Source organism: Poecilia mexicana, unplaced genomic scaffold, assembly GCF_051168715.1.
Source record: "Poecilia mexicana isolate PSO_F unplaced genomic scaffold, ASM5116871v1 scaffold_16, whole genome shotgun sequence".
In the NCBI taxonomy this organism is placed as follows: Eukaryota; Metazoa; Chordata; class Actinopteri; order Cyprinodontiformes; family Poeciliidae; genus Poecilia; species Poecilia mexicana.
Window position 1 is genome coordinate 15811927 of NW_028263385.1, and position 21196 is coordinate 15833122.

General features: G+C 38.5%; 2 protein-coding genes across 3 annotated transcripts; both read right to left on the minus strand.

Annotated features, from left to right (window-relative positions):
* Positions 1-352: 352 nt before the first annotated feature.
* On the minus strand, positions 353-5390 carry LOC106916276 (26S proteasome non-ATPase regulatory subunit 4-like). Its single transcript, XM_014984454.2, has 10 exons — positions 5295-5390; positions 3560-3700; positions 3364-3478; positions 2482-2568; positions 2095-2163; positions 1791-2006; positions 1586-1694; positions 1328-1465; positions 846-901; positions 353-763 (listed from the first exon to the last, which is right to left on the minus strand). The coding sequence occupies exons 1-10, from the start codon at positions 5318-5320 to the stop codon at positions 593-595; spliced, it is 1128 nt and encodes a 375-aa protein (XP_014839940.2). The 5' UTR covers positions 5321-5390; the 3' UTR covers positions 353-592.
* A 1101-nt stretch (positions 5391-6491) lies between these two features.
* On the minus strand, positions 6492-21187 carry LOC106916277 (phosphatidylinositol 4-phosphate 5-kinase type-1 alpha-like). 2 transcript variants are annotated; one of them, XM_088013631.1, is made up of 16 exons: positions 21104-21187; positions 18096-18130; positions 16782-16874; positions 16441-16571; positions 16194-16311; positions 15742-15894; positions 15161-15460; positions 13396-13631; positions 13213-13296; positions 13053-13101; positions 12064-12148; positions 11801-11971; positions 11545-11677; positions 11408-11470; positions 10506-10605; positions 6492-10428 (listed from the first exon to the last, which is right to left on the minus strand). In XM_088013631.1, exons 1-16 carry the CDS (start codon positions 21147-21149, stop codon positions 10426-10428), a joined length of 1800 nt encoding a protein of 599 aa, XP_087869757.1. In that variant the 5' UTR covers positions 21150-21187; the 3' UTR covers positions 6492-10425. The 2 variants fall into 2 exon arrangements, with proteins under 2 accessions (XP_087869757.1, XP_087869756.1); XM_088013630.1 differs by lacking the exon at positions 6492-10428 and having other exon boundaries at positions 10440-10605.
* Between the last annotated feature and the right edge of the window lie 9 nt (positions 21188-21196).

Consider the following 21196-nt stretch of genomic DNA (forward strand, 5'->3'; position numbering starts at 1 on the left):
TTTCTCCAGGATCTTCCTAATTTTGTCTCTTTCAGTGATGACGTTAACCTTTTCTGGGATATTCTTCACCATGTTCAACATCTTTAGTCCAATACGTCCACCGCCCTTCCTCTGACGATGTCCAAACATGTCTAAAACATTAGCTTCTCCAGGGACAATAAATGCAATTCTCCCTTCAAGCTACCTGGAATGTTATTTTAAATCCTTTAACTCAAATCCAATGTTTTTCTTCTTTTCCCCTCTCACTGGAATTGATACTAAGAAGTCTATGTAAATGTATGATGAAAATCATTAACAGAAAAAGTTTGCTTTAGCAAATATGTTATTAAAGTAACCAAGAGGTCTTCAAACACTCTGTTCTGTAGATTTATTGAAGAAATGTGTGTATGTTAATGAGGAGATACATTACAAAAATGAAAAAGCGGTTAAAATCAGCCCAAAAACAAAAGTCGAAGACTGTTTACATTCTATACAGAGGGGAAAAATAAAAATTATGCTGGGTTTAAATGTAATGTTACGGTGAAGACATGCAGAGCAACTCTCATAAGTCTCATTTATCACACAGTATCATAATCTCTTCTCTCTAAAATGCTCATTTCTTTTTCTCCTCGTCCTTCTTGGTGTCAGACTTGGAGCCCGTTTGGGAAGCCAGCGAGCCCATGGCGTTCCGGATGGCCTCATTGTTGGGGTCGACCCCGGGGAGGTTCTCTAAAACACTCTGCAGGAACTCCGGATCCTGCATTACATCATAGTCCTCTTCATCCTGCAGAGAGACACAACAAGCTTTTAACCACATGTTTTAAAAGCTTTAAACAGACGAAATACCAAAACCAGCCGCTGCTGACCTTTGCCTCACTAGCATCTATGTCGGCGCCCGTGTCCATCTCCTCGCCAACAAACTCTGCAGGGTGGAAAAAAGAAAGATTGTGCAAAACAAAAAGGGAATGCTATTAGCAGATGGACATTTAGACTTGGTCAGAATGACCTAAAATTAACTGAAAATAGTTTTGTAAATGGAGCAGAAATGTACAGTTTGAATCAGAAATGTCAACCTGCTTATCGTGGGCATGAATGCCAAGCAAATTTAGGTCTTTTAAAGATTTCTAACCTTCTTTTTGTTTTAGAGTTGAATGTGTAGCCAGGACTCCAAACTAATTAAACAAGTTCTACCAATTTCGATAAAAAGAGCTGTTAAATATCAAACAAGAATTGCATCAGAAGCTTCGTGATGATTATGAAAAATTTGTGGTTATTTTACTGGCTGAAAAACAAACAAAAGGACACTTTTTTATTTTATTTTTTTTAACAAAAATTAATATTCCTGAACCTGCTCCAGCTCCCTGCATGGACATCTGCAGAGCATAGGCGATCTGTTCCTCCTCCGTCATGCGGCTGAAGTCTGGCAGAGCAGGTGCAGCCGAGTCTGCATGCGACACCGACATCTTCAACAGGGCGTCCTCCGACTCTGGAGCAGACAGGAAAATATGCAGCGTTGCTTGCACCCTCACGTTTGTCTGTTGCGCTCAGTGAAAATGAGCCGAAATCGGCATCTTTGATTCGATCGATGTTACGTGACTTTTCTCACCGTCTGCTACAGGGGAGGAAATGTTGGCTTCAGCCACTGATGCAACAGCAGCTCTGCGAGCTTCATCCTCCTGTCTTTGTCTCTGTTCCTCCATGGAAACGCGAAGAGCCTGCAAGAGTCAAGACACTTTAAAAACGGCTGATTATCAATTAAAAAAAAAAAAAAAAAAAAAAAGTTTCGCTAGATTTCGTAAGTTGTCTCCTACCAAGGCCAGCTCTGGGTCTGCACTGGGATCCACTCCAAACTCAAAGTCACTGGCACCGAGACCCAACACGGCGCCGCCTTCCCCTGCCAGGATGGGCGAGGAGAGCAGGGCATCTGCCAGACTGGGACCTGGAGGTACTGTGACCAGGTGGGAGCCAGCGCCCTCTTTGCCATTAAGTGTGTTGATGAAAGCCGTCAGCTTCTCTGTGTTCATCTCCTGCAGAGGACAGGATGGTTCAGAAAGAGCCACTGGTCCAAGCGGGGCCCAACAGCATGAAGCAGAGCGTCTGAAGCTTTAAATTTACCTCCTCGCCAAAGTTAATGATGTCCACATTGACTTTCTCTTTCTTCAGACGCTTTGCCATTTTGACCAACTGCAAGAAAAGCCACTTTAGTTTGAGTGAATGTTTAAGCCTCATTAAACAGCTGCTCAAAGATGAACTTCTGAGCAAATCTACACCAATTGTGTAGCTCCCAGGTTTTTTTGGTTCCTTAGTCAATCTAGCAATGATAAAACACATTCAGGAAATATTCAATGCCCACCATGCTTCTTTAGGCGTCACTATTTATCATAAAATTATTTTCACCAAGTTAACTACTTTATTTAAGCCACTGGCATAAATAGTGTATCTGAGGCCTTAAACATCTACTAACACATGAATATGGAGAGTTCATGCCAGGACTTAACTCACTTCTTTTTCATTGTCCTCCACTGGGCTGCCCACAAATGCAATAATGCGCATCTTGTGGTTTTTGCCCTGCCTGTGCTTCAGCGCCAGCTGCAGAGAAAGAAACCACATCAACAAAACAGAAAAAACACATGAAGAGACTAATTCAGGTTTTTGAAAAAGAAGATGTTTTAGAAGAAACAATCGCAAGAAATTTTTACTGTGGAAATCCTGAAATGTCCCAAAGAGTGATGCACTGAACCAGTTTGACCTTTAATGGCCCAGTTAATTACTGAAAAAAAGAATGTTTTCCTGCTTATTAAATCCAACAAACTTACAAAAAAAAACATTCCACTTTTCTCTACATGTACCTCAGTCGACAGCAGGTTCCTTAATGCTCTTTGAGTTTGATTGCTATCAGTTAAACATTGAGATGCATTGGTGTATAAAATGCCAATTCCTTCGTTTTCTATTGGATTCAAAACTACAACCTCTACAAAAAAACGTCAGCAGCACATTTTTCTCCTTTGTCAATATTTGTTGCATTTAATTGTTGGATTGTATCAATATTTCCACAAATGAGTTTGTATACATTACAGATCTTAGGGAGAAAATCTGATCAGAGTCCAATAAAAATTGTATCTGTATCAAGAAGGAAAAACCTGATTGTAGAATCTCCAGTAATTAACAGAAAAAAAAGCCAAATGTCCTAAATAAAAGACCTGCTGTGCATTAGGAGAGGAGATGCAGCAATGAATCAAATAACTCTTTAGTAAAAAAGCCATTTTATTTCTTATATCGACGTTAAACTATTCTGCGTGTATTGATTTTATTGCACTAGAATAACATGCTATACCTTACTGGTTCCTAGAGAAACACCGCTCAATAAACCAGTTCCAGACTCACATGTGCCACCCTGATGCCAGTGCAGAAACTAATGTTTCCTCGAGGCTGCACCGCATGCAGCTTGGACAGTATCCTCCCTGTGTCTGGAGTCAGGGTGGTCAGCACTTCACAGTTGCTGTACGGGGGGACAGAACAGCGGCTTTGTTAGGTAACGTTTTAAATGTCAGTGCACAAAGTAAAGCACAGTCCCCCTTACTTTGCCATGGTGATGAGGCCCACGTTATTTTCTGGGTTACTGCGGGTCTTGGAGTGACAAACGATATTAACTGCATCCTGCTGAGCCTGCAGCCTGGTGGGCAGAAAGTCTCCATTTCGCATGTACTCACTGTTGTCCACACTGGGTGGGGGGAAAAAAAGGTAGGTAAACCATGGACCTTTTTGGAGAAATTGTTTAAATGATACAGATTAGATGAGTAATGGCTACAAACTAAGACGACATGGATAAGTAATACAAAAAAACAAGAAAAATTGTCATTAACACCTCTTAGTAAAGTGTGAAGGGAAAAATGAAGAGACTGTTTTTGGCTGTAGTGTTTCCAACTAATGATTTATTCAAGAGATGTTCCCATTTGATGTTTTGATGATGGCAAAACGGACCTTTATACTGTTTAAAATCAAACATAAGCAATCATGCTTCATGTAAGTTTGGATGTGATGAGAAATAATTGAAATGAATTTAATATATATCTGATAATTCCTGCTTTCTTCGTGGCCTTTAAATCAGAAACTCTTTGCTTGGGATTTTTCTTTCCATTTTGTTTAAAGTAGATCTATTTGTTTTTTCTAAGTGTTTCTGACTTTGTCCAACCTGATCCAGCACTGTTGACTCCTTTCAGTTCAGTGGAGTAGTGGCTCTTCTTCAGGTTCTAACTTAAGAAACTAATGACTTCCTCAGCAACTATTTGACAAAAGAAGCTATTTTAGTCATTTCCATGTGAAATTTAGTTTATTTGGAATTTATTCATGTCTCAAGGACATCAGTGAGGGTGGAGAACTCGATGATCGGTAAGCTGTCTGTGAACCGAGGATGTCATTCAACGATGGAAGGAGACTGCCATCCTGGGGAAAATCTACTCCAGGGGTATTTGAGGGAAGGGTCCAACTGATTGTTGAACTTCATGGCACTACTAGCCAGGGCGCAGTGAAGCAGATCTTACCCTCACTGAACTGCTGAGGGGGTCATGGCAGTACGCCAAAAAAAAGTCTGACCATGTCACCGTGAGACTCCATTTCAGTTTCTTCTTTAATGCACAGGAATAAGTCTCTATTGAGGAATCATTAGCTCACAAATCTTCTGCAAAAATCACAAAAGCCTACTGGGGATTTCAATATTTTAGGGCGAGTTGCTCGTACAAGCAAATCGATGTAAAGAAACCAGATTCAAACGTGCTATTCTTGATATTTTGTATTTATGCAACAAATGTTCTAAAAAATATTAACCGTTTGATTTAGTTATGAGTCTTTATTTAATACGGCATACACGTTCCGTTCAAAATATAAATAACATGTCTGTTTGGCAGAGTTAAAGGTACAAACTCGTCCTTAGAACAATGACAGCGGCTTTTTGGTTTTGTTAGCTAGCTAAAGCTAAACCGTTTCAAAGAAGCATTTTCCTTCACCGACGGAAACAACCTGAACTGTTCAGTTCGGTTATAAAATCACCAGGTGACAATAATATAGACATAAAGATTTTTACCAAACAAGGGACTTGTAAAAAGGCTATATTTGAAATAAAAACGGTTAGCTACTAGTTGTGGCTAAGAGTGACTCAGTGGAGACATAAAACCCAAAACAAAGCGCGTAAACGAGACATTTCTGCGTAACACAAACATTTACGTAAATTATAAACGCGATTTCTTATGCTATAACCTCTTCCAAACTTAGCTAGCACCCAAATTTTTGAATTTATAAACATATTTCAAATTTCTTACCAGACCATAGTACTTTCAAGCACCATCTTGAAGCCGTCTACGTCTCATACGTCAACGTGAAGGCTCCTGGGTAATGAAGTCTCTAACATATTAAACTAAATTCTATCCCTAGAGAGACAGCATATCATAAAATACATTTATTCCCAAGCTGATTAACCATCAATGAAACATTCATAAAATAACAGCTTGATTATATTTTACTTTCACAGCAACAACAAACGTTACTTGCATAAAACTCGACAAATCTCTGCTGTCTGCAATCTGCTGAAAACTTTTATGAAATCAGAACAGCTGAAGACAAAGACATCTTTGAGATCTGAAAGAGATGCTGCCGCAGGCACCTTGTATGATAAAATCAGAGAAAGATGTGAATCAGAAACTGAACTGTTCATAGTTCATGAGTTATTTATGGTTTTCCAACATCTTTCAAAACCAGTTTAATGAAAGTAAGCAAGTCTGGCTAATAGAGTATAATTAAATGGTGTGGCTCCCTCGTTGAAAAAGGCCACAATCCTGGCTTATTCAGGATTACTTGTATTTGTAATGTTCTTATTAGTAGTAATTTACAGTTATAGTTAGGTGAATCAGACAGCTGCTATGGTGCTAATTTAGAACTTATGTTTGCTAATACATCATATAATGGAAATAGCTCCAGGAAATGCAAAAAAAAGAAGAAAAAAAAAAAGCTGTGCTTATTTTATTGATCAGATGAACTGCAGAATCAATAAATTGAGGCTAACAAGTTGACTACTGGACATATTGGAATGTGAACAGTATTTCTACTAAAGTAAACTACACGTTCTGTTTATTGCATGTAGCTTTTCTGTAGCAAAAACCACTTCCCGAGTGTTTATGCTAACATTATAAATTTAAAACATTTGCATTTCAATTTTAAATGTCAGTTGCATTTAAGACAAACTGGAAGTTTGCTCATGAAAATTTGCTTAAATAATGTTCTTTGGGCAAAATGTTTTTCTTCTTCTTTTTCTGCTCATCTTTGCAGTTTCCAGATTGCAGATGGACAGCTGGAGAGCCCAGGAGTTCGTTATCACAGAGAACAGTTTTGTGGAGGAGGAGGAAGCTGAAGTTATGTAACAAAGTCAGACACAAGATCATCTACATTCCATCGCAATCTTAAAACAAGATGGGCTGTAAAATGATTTCTTATTAAAATTAATAACACAATTTAAGCCAACGACAGATTTAGAAAATATGTTTAATCCTTCAAATCAGACATAAAAACATCACCACCACATACTGTAACTGAAAGATGGCAGGAGAACAGGCAGTTCATGTTGTATGAGAAGGCATTTCCGTGACTTATATGTACATATGCACATTTATACACCGTAAAAATATAGTAATTGAAGCATATAGGACAGCCAGCAACACTGGCTCGTAAGCCGTTTGAAACATTCATGTAGAAAAACAATGGAAGAGCCAGAAACATCATGGAGAGAATATTGTATCACAATTTAAACAAGAAATATAAAATGTGAAATTGTCAAATAGTCTCCCTTTATAGGCATTAAAAGCCATAAAGTTCCAGACATCCTTCAGTGAGTTTACAATCATCAACAGTAAATAACCTTTCATCATCTCGGCCTACAACAATCGATCGCGTAAATAAATAAACCCCACAGGGCTGAGAGGTGGCAGATTGCAGTTCGTATTGCATTACTTCAGCTTTGTAGTGTCTACACCTGCCTGCATCCTCAGAGCACCAAAGGATGTTTCTATTGTGCCATAGTGTGGTAGAAAATCTCAGATTTGTTCTTCATCCCGAACCTAACAACCACAGATTTTAAGAAACAGCAAAAAAAAACAAAAAAAAAACACATTAAACAGTTGTGGAAAACACAATATGAACTTCTTCTCAAATCAGAATCAGACATTTGGAGTGTTATTTTGGTGGCTGTCTGACTCTCAGCCGATGCAACTAAACAGATGTGTTTCAAATGGTTAATATTTAACATTTCAGCATAAATACTTGAAGCACATCATCCACGGAACACAATGGTGGGAAATAGCAGGTCCTAAAGCGCTACCACAGCTGTAGTATATAGAAGTTTTACAGGAATGTGGAATTATCATTTGAAATGTCTCAAGACTAAATTCAACTGTATGATAAAGAAAAACAGTTTAAAAAAAAATCTACTGGATTCACAATAGATTCAGCATTTCAGAAATGAAATGGTTCAGGAGGAAAACAAACATCCAATTTCATCATAAACCCTTAAAACACAGGTCACCTCTGTGTTATCATGTAAAAAACACATAAATCCAAGTAGGAGTGGATCACACATTCTTCAACTCAGGCGCACTCTTCATGTGTCCGCTCTGCTTCTCTCTTTGGTGCCATGAATACAAAAGACTTACACCTCCACCCTCAACTCTGTGCATGCACGAACATGACCATTTTGCTTCTCTTGATTAGTTTCTCCTGCTCCCTCACGGCTGCATAGAGCACATGCTTCAGACAATAACAGGAAATGAGACGATGGCAAGTTTTGCTACAGTCACTAGGTAGTAAATCTAATTTCTGCAACAGAAGTCCCTTCTGAAAACTAACACCAACTGCATCAGTAGCTTCATTCATGTTCTAAACATGAATAAACATCATTGTTCCAAACAATAACGGAAACCAAATTTGTTGTGTACAAACACCAAGGCTTTTAAAATGCATTAATCTTCAGGATTTTTGAATCAGGTTCTTTTGAGGGTTACAAGCAGTAAACGTGACGTATGTCAGATAATTTAGTGTCTGATTTCATGCATCATTAATGAATGTTATTAAAGTAGCGTTCACATAGATGTTTTGATTGAAACCCAGAATATTTTCCCTCAGATTTTCTGGTACTTTCTATTTTATCCTGGCTGTTTGTTGTGTAGCTTTTGTTCACAGACGTTTAGTTCAGAAGCTGAACAAAACGTCTCGCACAAAAACAAAACAAAACAAAAAAAAAAAAAACAAAACATGATTTTTAGCAATAAAGTGAGTACACTTTATATCGCATATAAAGTCATTAAAAAGTTAACGTAATGGAGTAATTGTAAAAAAGTTCCAGAGGCATTTTGTTGTTGTAAATGCCAACCTTTTGTTTCAGTTCCAATACAGCTAAGGGGATTTTAATGTTTTAATTTTACTTCCTCATCATCCCCTGCTGACAATAACTGTGATCGAGTCAATAAAACTTCATTACAGTCTAAACTGTATCAGAAACTATGAGCTGTAGATGAGCTAACATAATATGACATGAAAAACATACAACTAATTAAAAATGCTTGGGCACACTTCCTCTACAAATTCACACCCAACAAATTCTCATAAAGTCTAGACGAGTCTTTATTAATATTTTTTAGATTGTAGCTGTTTTAAGACCTTTTAAGAAATCCTCTTTGCTCTTGGATCCTCTCAGACAAGCCCTTAGCTTCAACCTCTCCGACCAACTAATCTGGATTTATACTAAATAAAGATGCCAAGGCAGTTATCTGCTGCAGGCAAGTTATTTACTGCTTGCAACCTTTTAACAGACCCTCATTTCAAAAAGTCTTAAACAAATCCCCCATCAACTCACGGTTAGTAATATTGGTCAAAGACTCACTGTCATTTCTGTAACCAGCAGAAATGGCTCCTGTTTGAAGTCAGGAGAAACAAAAATCAACCGCACTGGCAACTGGTGTTAGTGTTTGCATTAAAATCTGAAACTCTTGTAAACCCTCACAACTGACTGGTTAGTTAGGACATACAAATGGCAGTTTGATGAACATCAGCAGTAGTGAAAAGGCAGGTTCTGTGTGCAACTACAGCACTAACCTTCAACAATATCAGCTATACATAAAAAAGTCAAAGAAAAACACACAAGGCACAGACATGACAGGTAGACAATAACTTAAAAATGACTACAATTCTATATATATATATAAAACATTAATTTACCAGCATCTACCATCCAGCCAGGATGCAAACACTTTGCTCTGTAGTCATTCCTACATCAGCATATCTGGCCACTAGGGGCGCAACAATACATCAGCCTCAATTTTATTACCAATGTTTATATGTGAAACCCATCTTATCCACCAATCTTATCGATCTCCACAAAGGTGTGAAAATCAACCACTTTCCCATTTTGCTCTGCTGTGAAAGGACTGACTGTCAGACCCGCCCATTAGCCACCCACTGTTACTAACTTAAGAACTTTGTTGCTATATTTAGCAACGTTTAAGAAAATAAAAAAAATAATAATAATAATAAAAAAATCGGTATTCTGAATCGGGAGATCAGACTTTTTAAAGATCGGCTGACCAGCAATCGGTGCGACCCTAGTGGCCACATCAGAACTGGGAGGATTTTCAGGTTGTTATAAATGTGGTAAGACTGATTCTACTTCAGAAGAACGTAAAAATACATTCATCAGTGGCAAATGTCTTGATAGTACCACTGAATAACTACAAGAATAATTTAAAACATGAAACTAAACTTATGTCCTCAGGTTTGGTTCAAACCGACCGGCTGCAGCCTCTTGCTCCGATTCCATACAAATACTGTACACAGATAACAATAGGGAAGAAATGCATATGTGATTGTGGAGTCAAGCAGCAAGTGTTGATTGAATGGTTTCTATTAACTCCATTGTCAGTTCAGAGAGTCCTTACTGATCAGAGGTACAGAGGATGTGATGTCGCATATTAAGAGCCCGTTTGCTCCCTCATTCCACAGAGGTTTGCCCTTCTGAGCTCAGTGTGCTTCTGCTGGATTATCTGCACAATCACATCTCTTTTGTCTACAACAGAAAGGAGGGCTTGCTTCATTACAATACACAAGTGACCAAAGCTTTTCTCTGGGACAGCTGTGGACAAACAGCTGTCCAGGCTGTGTGTTCAAACGTGAACACACAGCCTGTGAAGCCGTCCACTTCTTTTCATTACAGCTCTCCTTGTTGACCACGGAGCGGCTCGAGTCCATATTGAAGGTTGACTAAATAACACAGGTGCTAAGGAGGGGTGTCTTGGACACATGACTTTCATTCATATTGATCTTACTTCCAACCACCTCGTCGCATCCAGAAGCGCCTCATCTTCATAGATGTGGCCGGGTTTGTTTGGGTGATTTTTTTTTTTTTGTTCTTTTTCACTGTGAAATATAATGTGCTGTTAGTAACCTCTTTGTAAGCTATCGCTGCTTGTGGAAAAACACTAGTTTAAACTTACAAAACAGATGTTAGTCTCTGGGATGATGTCGGAGAGAGAAACTACCTCTTCATTTCCAGACAGGTTGGTTGAATTATCAGCGGCCCCTTCCGCCCCCAAACTGGAACAAAGAGAATGTAATTAATGAGGCGAAATGACTCACACAGGCAAGTGAAGGGCAAAGCGCTTAGTATTAACCCTCCACGAGACAGTTTGCTGGCACAAACTGCTCAACTTTCCTTTCTGCAGGCTATGTAGAAATGCGACGGAGGTGGGTACACAACCTGCTATTAGCAGCTGGAAAACTAAACCACTTGTGATGGATGGACATAAAATCTTTTACTGGATAATTACTACAGCAACTACAACAAACAACATTAAACAAAATGCCACTCCAGCTATTATTATGATTATTGGAGGAGCATAATCTCTCATTAAAATATAGATTTTCTTTATTTGAACATTTATTCAATAAGGGGGGAAAAAAAATCCCATGTTAAGAAATGTGCTGCTTAAAATCTCCAGTGGCATAAATGTGTTGGCTCTTCTAAACTCTTAAATTGATGAATTTATAGGAAGTTTTCACCAGTAATCCCTTTTCCCCCTGGAGAATCAATGTTAACACGACATAAGAGGAATTTTTAGGATACTGTGATGGCACTCAGTTTAACAGAGTCACAGGTTTATTTGGTTTTAATTTAAAATTACATTTTAAATTGAAATCAAAGTCCAAGAGGCTTTGATTTCCTGCTATGTTTACACAGGGCGAGGTATTTACATGGATTTAAAAGTTTCACATCACATATATGTAATCACTTCCAACCTTTACCATACTTTGTCCCTAATCTTCGCTGGATAATCTGTTTGCTTTCACGCAATAAACAAACCACGCCAGTAAATCTTTGAAGTGGCCGTCTGTGTACCTGTGGGAGGTTCCTTGATCATGATCTGTGTTTGCCGATTTGTGTACTTCCACTCCAACGGACCTGCAGAGAAATGTCACTCAGACCAGGAGCAGCTGAAAGAGCGTGAAAGAGCAACGACAGAGAAAAGGTTCTACCGTAGCGGAGGAGAGGCAGAGCCTGCTCCTGTGCTGCCTAGAGACGAGGTGGATAGATTGGCCTCAGCATCAGCCGGATTGTCTGCTGGCGGAGGAGTCCGAGGAACCAGATCTGGTTTGTCTGACTGAACACCTAACAACCAAAGGAAGAACAAACACTCCAATTTCCAAAACCAGTGTAACGGGTATAAATGAATGAGTGGGTAAATTCAGTAGAGACAATAGAGCAACTGTGATAACAACACTGAGGTCTTACCGGTCTCAGCCTCTGACTCTGTGCTTTTAAAATGGCTGTGATAGACTAGTCTGGAGTCACCAGCAGACTGTCCTGCTGTGTGGGAGAGTGGAGTGGGACCCACCAAAGTGGGGGCTCGTCTGAGCCCTCCCTGACCTCCACCACGACTCTTCTTAGAGGGTGACGGCTTAACTGAAGGAGAGATTGGCCACAAGATTACGAGTCAATATAAACAAAGCAACAGCTAAACTTAGGTTTAGTAAAACACAAACAGAGATGCTTACGTGGAATTTTCTTGAAAACTGTGTTGCACATAAACTGCTGGAAACGTTCCGCATAGAAACCAGGTCTGTGAACTGAAACGGTGTCCTGAAACGAGAAAAACATAACCCATAATGCAAATAAACACATCAGATTTGACCATTCTGCTACAACTGTTTTTCTCCAAAGCTCTTCAAAATTATTTTGCAGGATATTTTTAGGTTGAGTCAAATTCAACCAGACTGCAGCCAGGCCCGATTGCCAACCAAGATTCAGTTGTGATAAAGATTTGTGATAAAGATACATATATAAATTTTTTGTGTCATGTTCCTGTAAGATATTGCTCAATTGTTCACTCTTTGAATGTGTCCCTGTCATTTAGTGACTTGCCTAAAGAAAGGTTCTTGTCATTGGTACCGTGGGAACAATTCCAAAGTGAGTAACCAGTAAAGCATCTGACCAACTGTGCCAAAACCAACAGCCTTCCAGTCAAACAGCAGCTGTTTGCACCAACGGTTTTTCCATAAGGCGATTGGGGAAACCGCACACCAATAGTGATCCAGTTGATTCTGCGAGTGGGCGGTCTGATTTTGTATCACAGTAAAGCCCCGTCTTCCTCTTCTATCGCGGCTCATTTGATGTTGAAAGCTGACCGGTCAAAAGAGGTTCAGAAACTTTGAATTGTTCCATCAGCTTTCCTCTCTCGGACAAACATTATGTATTACGACCAGGTCAGTTAAAGTCTTATGTGTTAGGTTCCTGAGAAATCAATAAACCTTTGATAAATCTTAGATTTAAACAAATTAATATTTTCAACAATTAATTCCCTAGAGATAAAGCTCCCCCTTTAATCTGTAGCAAAGAGTTGTAGACTAGAATTAGTGTTAAAGCTCCTGACTGCAAGGTTTTAGTTTTTCATTATGTTTCTTTTACTTAATTAGATCATTAAACTACTGAAGCTTTTATCATTAGCACATAGTTTAATTGCAGTATATCACATTGAGGTTCTTACCCCATCATGGACCAGCGCTTTCCAGGAGTGTTCCAACTTCTTAATAAACCTGAATAACATTACCATAATAAAACTGGTGAGAGCTTTTTAAATATATTAAATGCAGGTCTTGTTCTTAAGAACAAATCATTTAGTCATTTAAAAAGAATTCGACACCCACCTGTAGGATTGGAGAATGTCAATAATGCCAATGTAAATGAGTAACCTCTCTCCTTTCACATTGCGAGCCGGAATTCCTCCCACACTGTAAAGTCGGGGTCAGGTCAATGCGTTTCATCACTTCACAACTCCACATTTTACCACAAAAGACTAAAAGCTCAGATCTGCTGGTAGCTACACTTACTGGTCTTCTGAATCCAGAGCTCCTTTTCCTCGAGCTTCGCCCTGGATGGACTCCATGGCGGTACAGTACAAACTCTTCTGGGCTTGTGGTCGACGCTGATCAGGAGTCACTGGACCTTCCAGGGCCACGCTGTCCCCTGAATTACCTCCGCTACGCTCACGCTCTCGACTTGCTTGTTCCATGTTGTGGATGCCCATCAACAAACTGTAGTCCATGATCTTGAAACTCTGCAGAAGCTGCAGGAAATGAACCAACAGAATGAATTAGCTGCTTATGTGCTCAGTCAGGGAAATTCCCCAAGAGAGGAGAAAATCAGTTAAACAACAGTTGCAAATTGATGAGCTGATGAGCTACGGCTGGTAATTCATCTGTTCCTAACAAGCTTCAAATATGATGTAATACGACTTGCCAAACTATGCAGAGCAGAAACTTCCCTGTCTGGTTATAAAATTAAATAACTTGACATTGTCTTTCCTAGTAGCAGAAAGGAAAAGTAGGACATTGTTGGAAGCATGTAAAATGAATAAAACACTTACTTCTATAAAAGCTAAATTAAAGTCACTATAATGGATATGTTTGACATCGTAGCTGCTCTACAGCACAGAAAATAAAACTTGTGTTCATGTTGTTGTTCTAAGTTCTTTTTTTAAGGTCCCCAGGATAAAAAAAATCATGTCTGGTTGAACGAGCTGCATTTAAATAGCTGTGTGAAAGTCAAAAGTCTTAATAAATCCCAACCATTCAAAAAGCTAGTTACAAGTTACTACGGAACAGGTATTGGTCAGTTACAGGTATCGAGGAATACAGTGGCCCCCCAGCTGTTTGCTGCTTTACAAACGCCAACCAATAGCACATCAAGCAGCACTACGCTGTTATTTCAGCTTCCCAAACAGTATTTTCTTCAGAATATATCAGATATAAACTATAGAAAAGAAATCATGAATAGGTGGATTTTTTTTATGAATAATGTGGGAGTCACGTTACACAGAAAATTCTGAACAAAGAATAGACAAAGGTTCACTGCACAAAGTTTAAGTTTAAGTTTTAACAGCAAAAATGCTACGCTAGAAACAAAATTACTGAATACGAATACCTGGAAAAATGAGAATCTTAGTTTCATTTAAACAATGACTCTTGTTCAAATTAGTCAAAAATGTTAATAAATACCCCAATTAGCTGAGATTGGAACAGGACATGCCTTGCTGGGCAGTCAGCATATATATATATATATATATATATATATATATATATTCTATATGGTATATATATATATATATATATATATATATATATATATATATATATATATATATATATATATATATATATATATATATATATTCTATATGCTATATATATATATATATATTCTATATGCTATATATATATATATATATATATAGAACAAAACTAAGGAAAAAAGAAAAGCAGTGGAAAAAGAGCCATCTAATAGGACATGTAATCACTACAAAACAAGCAACTCCAGTAATTCATGCTTTGACAAACCAACTATTTTCCATACTGGCATTCAAAGTGAATTATTGGGAAAAACTCATTCAGCACATGAACCCAATAATTGCCCAACATAAATGTTTAGTTCACCAAGGCATAAAATAACTATGTTGGCAATGGAGCTGTCTGTAGTCTCTGTCTGTATAATAATAATGTATTCTGCTGTCAATATGTGAGCTCGGTCAGTATTCTTCAGTGCACAATCCTTGAATAATAATCAGTCAACAAAAACAAGTGTCTCTGTGAGACTCACCAAGCAGTCCCTCTGAATAGTCTTGCATAGGGCATTGTAGTTGTCAGCTTCCAGCAGCAAACCGTCAGGCATGTCCTGGATAAAATCCAGGTCTTTGTAAGTAGGAACAGCCTTTTCTCTTTCCTTAGGAGAGGCTCGTCTCTTGTAGGTGGAGCCCTTCAAGTCGTATTTTAGGTGCATGGGAATGATCCGGGGAAGAAGGTTATTCATCACAACAATGCGGATGTTCTTTCCCCCGGCCTGAACGCAGTACAGTCCATAGAATTTAGGCAGCAGGGTGCGCTTGTTTTGGTTTATATTCTGGAAAAGATAAAAAAAAAAATACCTTTAATCTTTTTACACCATGTACAACCCAGATATACCAAATGAGATGTTTTCCCCTTCATATATGCACACATTAAAAAGACCAGTGTCTTTAATGTTTAGCTAATGTTCAGACTGCCACAGGGTCAGCAAGTACCAGAAGAGGCACCTGTATTCAAAATTTAAAAACAACTGGACAACCTGCATTCCTCGAGATAGTAATAATTAATGCGATAATAATAATAATCCCCTGTCCTGTAAACACTGTAAAGACTCACCATGAAATAACCTGGTAAGAGCTTCTGAAGAAATTCTGCCTCTTTGTGTTGAACTGTCTTGATGATAAACTCATCGTCACTAGAAACGTAGAAGATGGATCCACTGGCTCCTGGGTTTGACAACTCGATTAGAGGCTCATTGCACAGGGAATACTATAACAGAGATGAAAATGTCTGTCATTATCTGAAAAACACTTTTAGTCTATACCAAACAATTGTAACAGAGACAAAAACTGTTTTCAAAATGTGGGAGTTTTTTTCTCATACTGCCAATTTTGGAAAAAGTAAAAAAAAAAAATGTAAATGATTAATTCAAATATTAAACATATAATTCAGATTTAGCTAAAAGTACTTTCAAACTAAAAGCTAAACAACTATTGAAGAATCGCTGAAGGCTTAAGAAAAGCTGTAGCTGTGAAAAATGTCAGGATGAGCTTTGTTCCAGCACTGACCAGGTAGTCATCTGGCCGAATGCCAAACATTTCTCTGAAGTATCGGAAAGCAATAGGAGCGTAGGTCTTAAACCGGAAGTCGCTGTAGTGATGGGCAGGGGTCAGGTTACTCCCTTCACTGGAAAACAAATGAGATACGGAGAGATGGCGTCAGATTCAAGCTCCAATAACTTAACAGAATTTAAATGATAAGAAAAAAAAAAAAGCATTTTTTTCATAGATATCTTGCTTAACATTTTTCACCAACCTGGGAAAGAAGATGCTTTCAACCACCACAAAGTCCTGCATGAGAACATCTCGTTCTGCCTTTTGGCTTAGGCTGCCAACTGTGTGAGCAATGCCCAATTGGATTGCTCCCTTTAGGGCAGATGACGTGGTCTAAAGAGGTCAGAAAGGAAAACAGAGTTAGCAAGGGAACAAACAATATTTCACCCCTCTCAAGTCTTATTTTTAAACAGCTATGTATGAGTTACCAGTCACAGAAACATCAACTATAAATATTTAATATATCTATGGAATTACACAAAGGGTTTTTCTTTTCTAGTCTTGCTCTGTGCTGTGGGAGGCAATAGACAGAATCGCATTAACCTTTTTGTACGTGGTCTCTCCGGTGGTGGTTTCAACACCCCGGTGCCCGATGGTCTTCTTCATACTTTGAGTTGTGCTTGAAGAACCAGGCAACTGTGCAGCAAGAGAAAGAAAAAAAAATCTGTCTCAGTGAAATGTCTGTGTAAACACAGAGGAGTTAAGGGGTGTAAACTTCAGGACAGACTTATTAAACAATAATTCACAAATTCACAAAGACCTGCGAAGCCATTAGTTAAATAACCAAATAAAGACTTATTTGTCTAACATAGTATTATTAATAGTTATAACAGGCCACCATTAAAACAGTCATACCACCTTTAGGAGCCGTTAAGCATAAATGTGGTTTACAAAAGTAATGCTGTGGCTCTAATAAAAGACTACAGCTACGCAACATGTTTGTTGTCTGTATTTTAACACCAATAACATTTGGTGTCAGAAGTCTACAGTCTCTGTTGCATCATAAAAGCAGGCTTTATTTTGTTTAACTTTACTTTGAGCTTCATTTGAGTCTTGACGAGATTGTCTAACAAACCAGGTAATTATCTGAAGGAATGATGCAGGAGTTTATTAAACACGTTTTAGCTTCATGTGAAAACAATCAGATATTTCTCCAGGTTGTCTAACTCTCACTAAATCTGTGTTTGTGTAACACAGTGGTATGAGAGTCAGTATGACCATATCACAATAGTAATGTAGAGACCAGGTACTTGCTGCTATCAGAGTCTCGCATTTTGAGTTTCACTACAAATTTTTAGAAATTTATGCAAAAAAAAAATCCTAAAAACATGCATAACGTAATGCAACTGATTTTATTTTGTTTTTAAAAAGGAAAAAAAAATTGCTTTTGCTGCTACCCTAATGAACCATTTTCATACATTAAAACTGCACCTTTAAAAAACATTGGCATACTGCATTTTCATGGATAGAAATGGCTGATGTATAGTGATGGTAGCCATATCATGTAATGATTGAATTTTAAATTCATGTCAGGAACTGATATAGACAGGACTGTTAGTTTACTCTCCTGTGCAGTGCATACATTTTCTTACAAAGTCACATTATGTACAGAAGACTAAAACATATTCTGTGAAGAAGCTGCATGTTTTATGATTTGTCTTTTTGTTAAACTCATCAAATCAATATAACTCATCTACATATTTGTAATTGCAGGCGTTTTTGGTAGAAAATAATGTGGTAACGCTGAAAAATAAGAAATTCTGAAAAAAAAAAACCCAAAAAACCCACTTCCCATCGCAATGATACTTTAAAAATGTATATTTCTCACGACTACTAAACAACTTCTGGCATCCTTACCTCTGCAGGGGCCATTTTCCGAATGCTGCTGGCCCCTAAAAGACACACAAAAAAGTTTGTTTATGACATGCAATCTTTAGAACGGCTAAAAACAAACTCAGCCGCTTAAAAGCTTTTGTCATGAAAGAATCCATTAACGGCCGAATATAAAACCCTCTGCTGGTTAATTAGGAGGGCTATTTCCAGTGATGGCTGATGACTATTTGGGTAATGACGAGTCCAGACCTAAATGCGGCCACAGTTACTGACTGCTCCATCTGATACGTCAGATCTATGTGAATTGGAGCTACTTCTCCCCTGTGATGACTGCTCCACATTCATCTGCTCCCGGAGGATGTGTGTCAACATCACTACGACTTCAGAGAAATGACTGCTGCCTACCTTTAGAGTCCTGCAAAACTTGCTTTCATCGCTTAGAGTAACTCCATAATGGCAAATATATTTCAAATTCTTAAAAATTCCCCAAATAAAGCCGCTTAGTCAATAAAAGAAGTGTAAAAGCTGTATGTTATAAGTATAAACAAGCTGTATGTTATGCCCAACAACTAGCTAAGATCTGTATGTAGACATATGTACTTTAACTAGATATCAGAAGTGAAATCCCAGCACATAATGTTTGTGAGGTCATACAACTTTGTCCTTACATAAACTTGTTTCGCAAACTTACTCCGTCGCCCACTGTTCAATCCCCTGTAACCTGTAACCAATGGCAACATCTACTCGAAAGCTACACAAATGCTGGTCAAAACGTATACAAAAACGATGATGACTGAGAAAATCAGACATTCAAAGCTAGAAAAAAATTATCAAAAATGTGTTCTATCCGATGCACTGTAAGAAGATATTTCAGCAAAACAAGCCAAATCACAGAATACCATGCACCTTGTCTCGGTTATCAAGGACACACTGCAATCCGGCGGGAAACAATGAGCATCAGTCTGCCCACATTCCCCATCATTATGTAAAACACACTGCATCACCAGCGTCAATGCATCTTCTGCTCAAACACACAGAGAATCACTGAATCACACCCATGCCGGTACCTCGCTGCAGAGCTCTCCTCCAGAACTGAGTCCTTATATCTGTGAAGCAGGACACAGTCAGCCTCAACTGGCTCGTTCTTGCGAGTAGGAAGGCAATGCTGATTATATTTAAAAATAAAACACTTTGGGTTTGAAAAGTATAGGAGCAAGCAACCCAACCAGTGAAATGACCAAAACTGCATAAGTATGAAGGGGCAAAATGATGTGCGCCTGCTGAAAACAACTAGATTTCTTGTAGCACTGGGGTGAACGTGGTAACGGTGGTTAGAGTTTGTCCCGCAATCAGTGGGTTGGTGGTTCGATTGCCTCTCCATCGGCCTTTGTCGTTGTGTTCTTGGGCAAGACACTTCCTCCGCCTTGCCTGCTGGTGGTGGTCTGAGGGCCTGATGGCACCACCAGCATGGCAGTCAGACTGCTGGGCACCTGTGGCTACATTGCAGTAGTTTGCTACCGTGTGTGTGTGTGTGAAAGATAAAGTGCTATACAAGTACAAATCATTTACCATTTATTTGCAAAGAGGTCTTGCTATATTTTTGGTAATCTGTGTACATAGCTAGTTTTACTGTTTTTCTCAAATGCCAAAGTGAAATTTATTAATAATACACAAAGAGGAACCGATTTGAGAAAGGAATTAAACTAACCCAACTGCTTAACAATGGATTCTGCTCATCAGTGGCAAGCCTAAGGGCAAAAGACAAACCATCTGTTCCTCTGTATCTACTAAAGTCTCTGCCAGCATTGATCACAAGGACCCTGCAGCAAAAGAATAATATAGGACATGCTTTTAACGTCCTTTCCAGCCAATGAGGAGCCTGTTAATGTAGTGTTTCTTGGCCGAAAATAGGAAACAAGGTCAGTGAGTACTGGAAGAGAAACTACATTATGTTACTGTCACTCAAGGTTATGAAACTGTGTGCCTGACAGTTTGCTGCATCTTGTTTTTGAACAGTGTTTGGGACTAAGCCATGTAGGAGCCACATGGAGTGTTTTTAAGACACTATTTTTAATCACAGATTCAAACTGGGTGGATACCAGTTCAGAGTGACTCCACAACACGCAGGGAAAATAACTAACTGGGACTCAGAAAGTCTAACTTTTCATGACAGAGAGAATGAACCATCATAATCTGATGCGGGCTACGGTTTAAAAACATTTTAGTTACAACTTAGAGAAAACATAATGAATACTTATTCCTTATTTATTTAATTTTAACCGCGTTGCCAAAGCTACTTGTGCTGAAATCAGTGATCCAGGATTAAACTTCAAACAGATGAACAAATAAAAAAAAGGGAGTGAATACATGCACTAATGGTGAAAGTATGATAAGCATGTGTTGCTAGTTAAAGGGTTGTAGGAAATCAATAATAATCGACATCCATTAGCTGATACACTATGTCAACTATGAAGCCTCAAAGAGGAAAAAAACGGACCCGGAGGCAGGACGTGACAAATGTAGAGTGGATTTTTCCTTTACCACAGACCAAAAACTAATCAGGAATATGAGGCCTGAATGTGAATGTTTAAATTACAAAAAAACTATCCTTTATTGGTGCTTTATAAGTAGATTTATTATTGAGTTTATCCTTTTGCCGAGGATGCTTCATTACCGTTATAAGGTTAACGTCACCACCGGCTTAGTAAAAATGGTCCTAGATATTTATTATTTTTTATTATCAAAAACATACTGCGTCTCTGTATGCAGAAAAAACGGGTTTGAAACAATGGAAGGATATACCGAATACAAAAAACACGCTTCGCTCATGTTAATTACCTACGCAGCTAACTAAGCTAGCTATCACTCTGTTCATTTGTTCTGATGAAATCTCCCATGCTAACTGGCTATATGCTAACTCAAAAGGCCATAACTACCTTGTGGAATCATTTTCATAATCGCATAACGCTCCCTCTTTCTGTTTACATCTCAGTTTTCAGAAAACAAAGGAGGAAGATAAATTGACACGCTACCTGTCGGGACTGTTGATCCCGAGTCTGCTGTTTCAGCAGTCGCCATTACGCCTGGACCATCACAAACTGCAGCTACGGGTGAATTCTGATCCC

What these genes read in the sequence shown, in the direction of transcription:
- LOC106916277 (XM_088013630.1), bottom strand. Translation starts at nt 21,149, where the DNA reads ATGGCGACTGCTGAAACAGCAGACTCGGGATCAACAGTCCCGACAG. An exon ending in GAGAGACCACGTACAAAAAG is followed by an intron (nt 16,572 to 16,781) that starts GTTAATGCGATT and finishes TGACCTCTTTAG; the next exon opens with ACCACGTCATCTGCCCTAAA. An exon ending in TCTGCCTCTCCTCCGCTACG is followed by an intron (nt 11,471 to 11,544) that starts GTAGAACCTTTT and finishes ATTTCTCTGCAG; the next exon opens with GTCCGTTGGAGTGGAAGTAC.
- LOC106916276 (XM_014984454.2), bottom strand. Translation starts at nt 5,320, where the DNA reads ATGGTGCTTGAAAGTACTATGGTCTG. An exon ending in GGCCTCATCACCATGGCAAA is followed by an intron (nt 3,479 to 3,559) that starts GTAAGGGGGACT and finishes CCCCCCGTACAG; the next exon opens with CAACTGTGAAGTGCTGACCA. An exon ending in TTCCTCCCCTGTAGCAGACG is followed by an intron (nt 1,466 to 1,585) that starts GTGAGAAAAGTC and finishes TGTCTGCTCCAG; the next exon opens with AGTCGGAGGACGCCCTGTTG.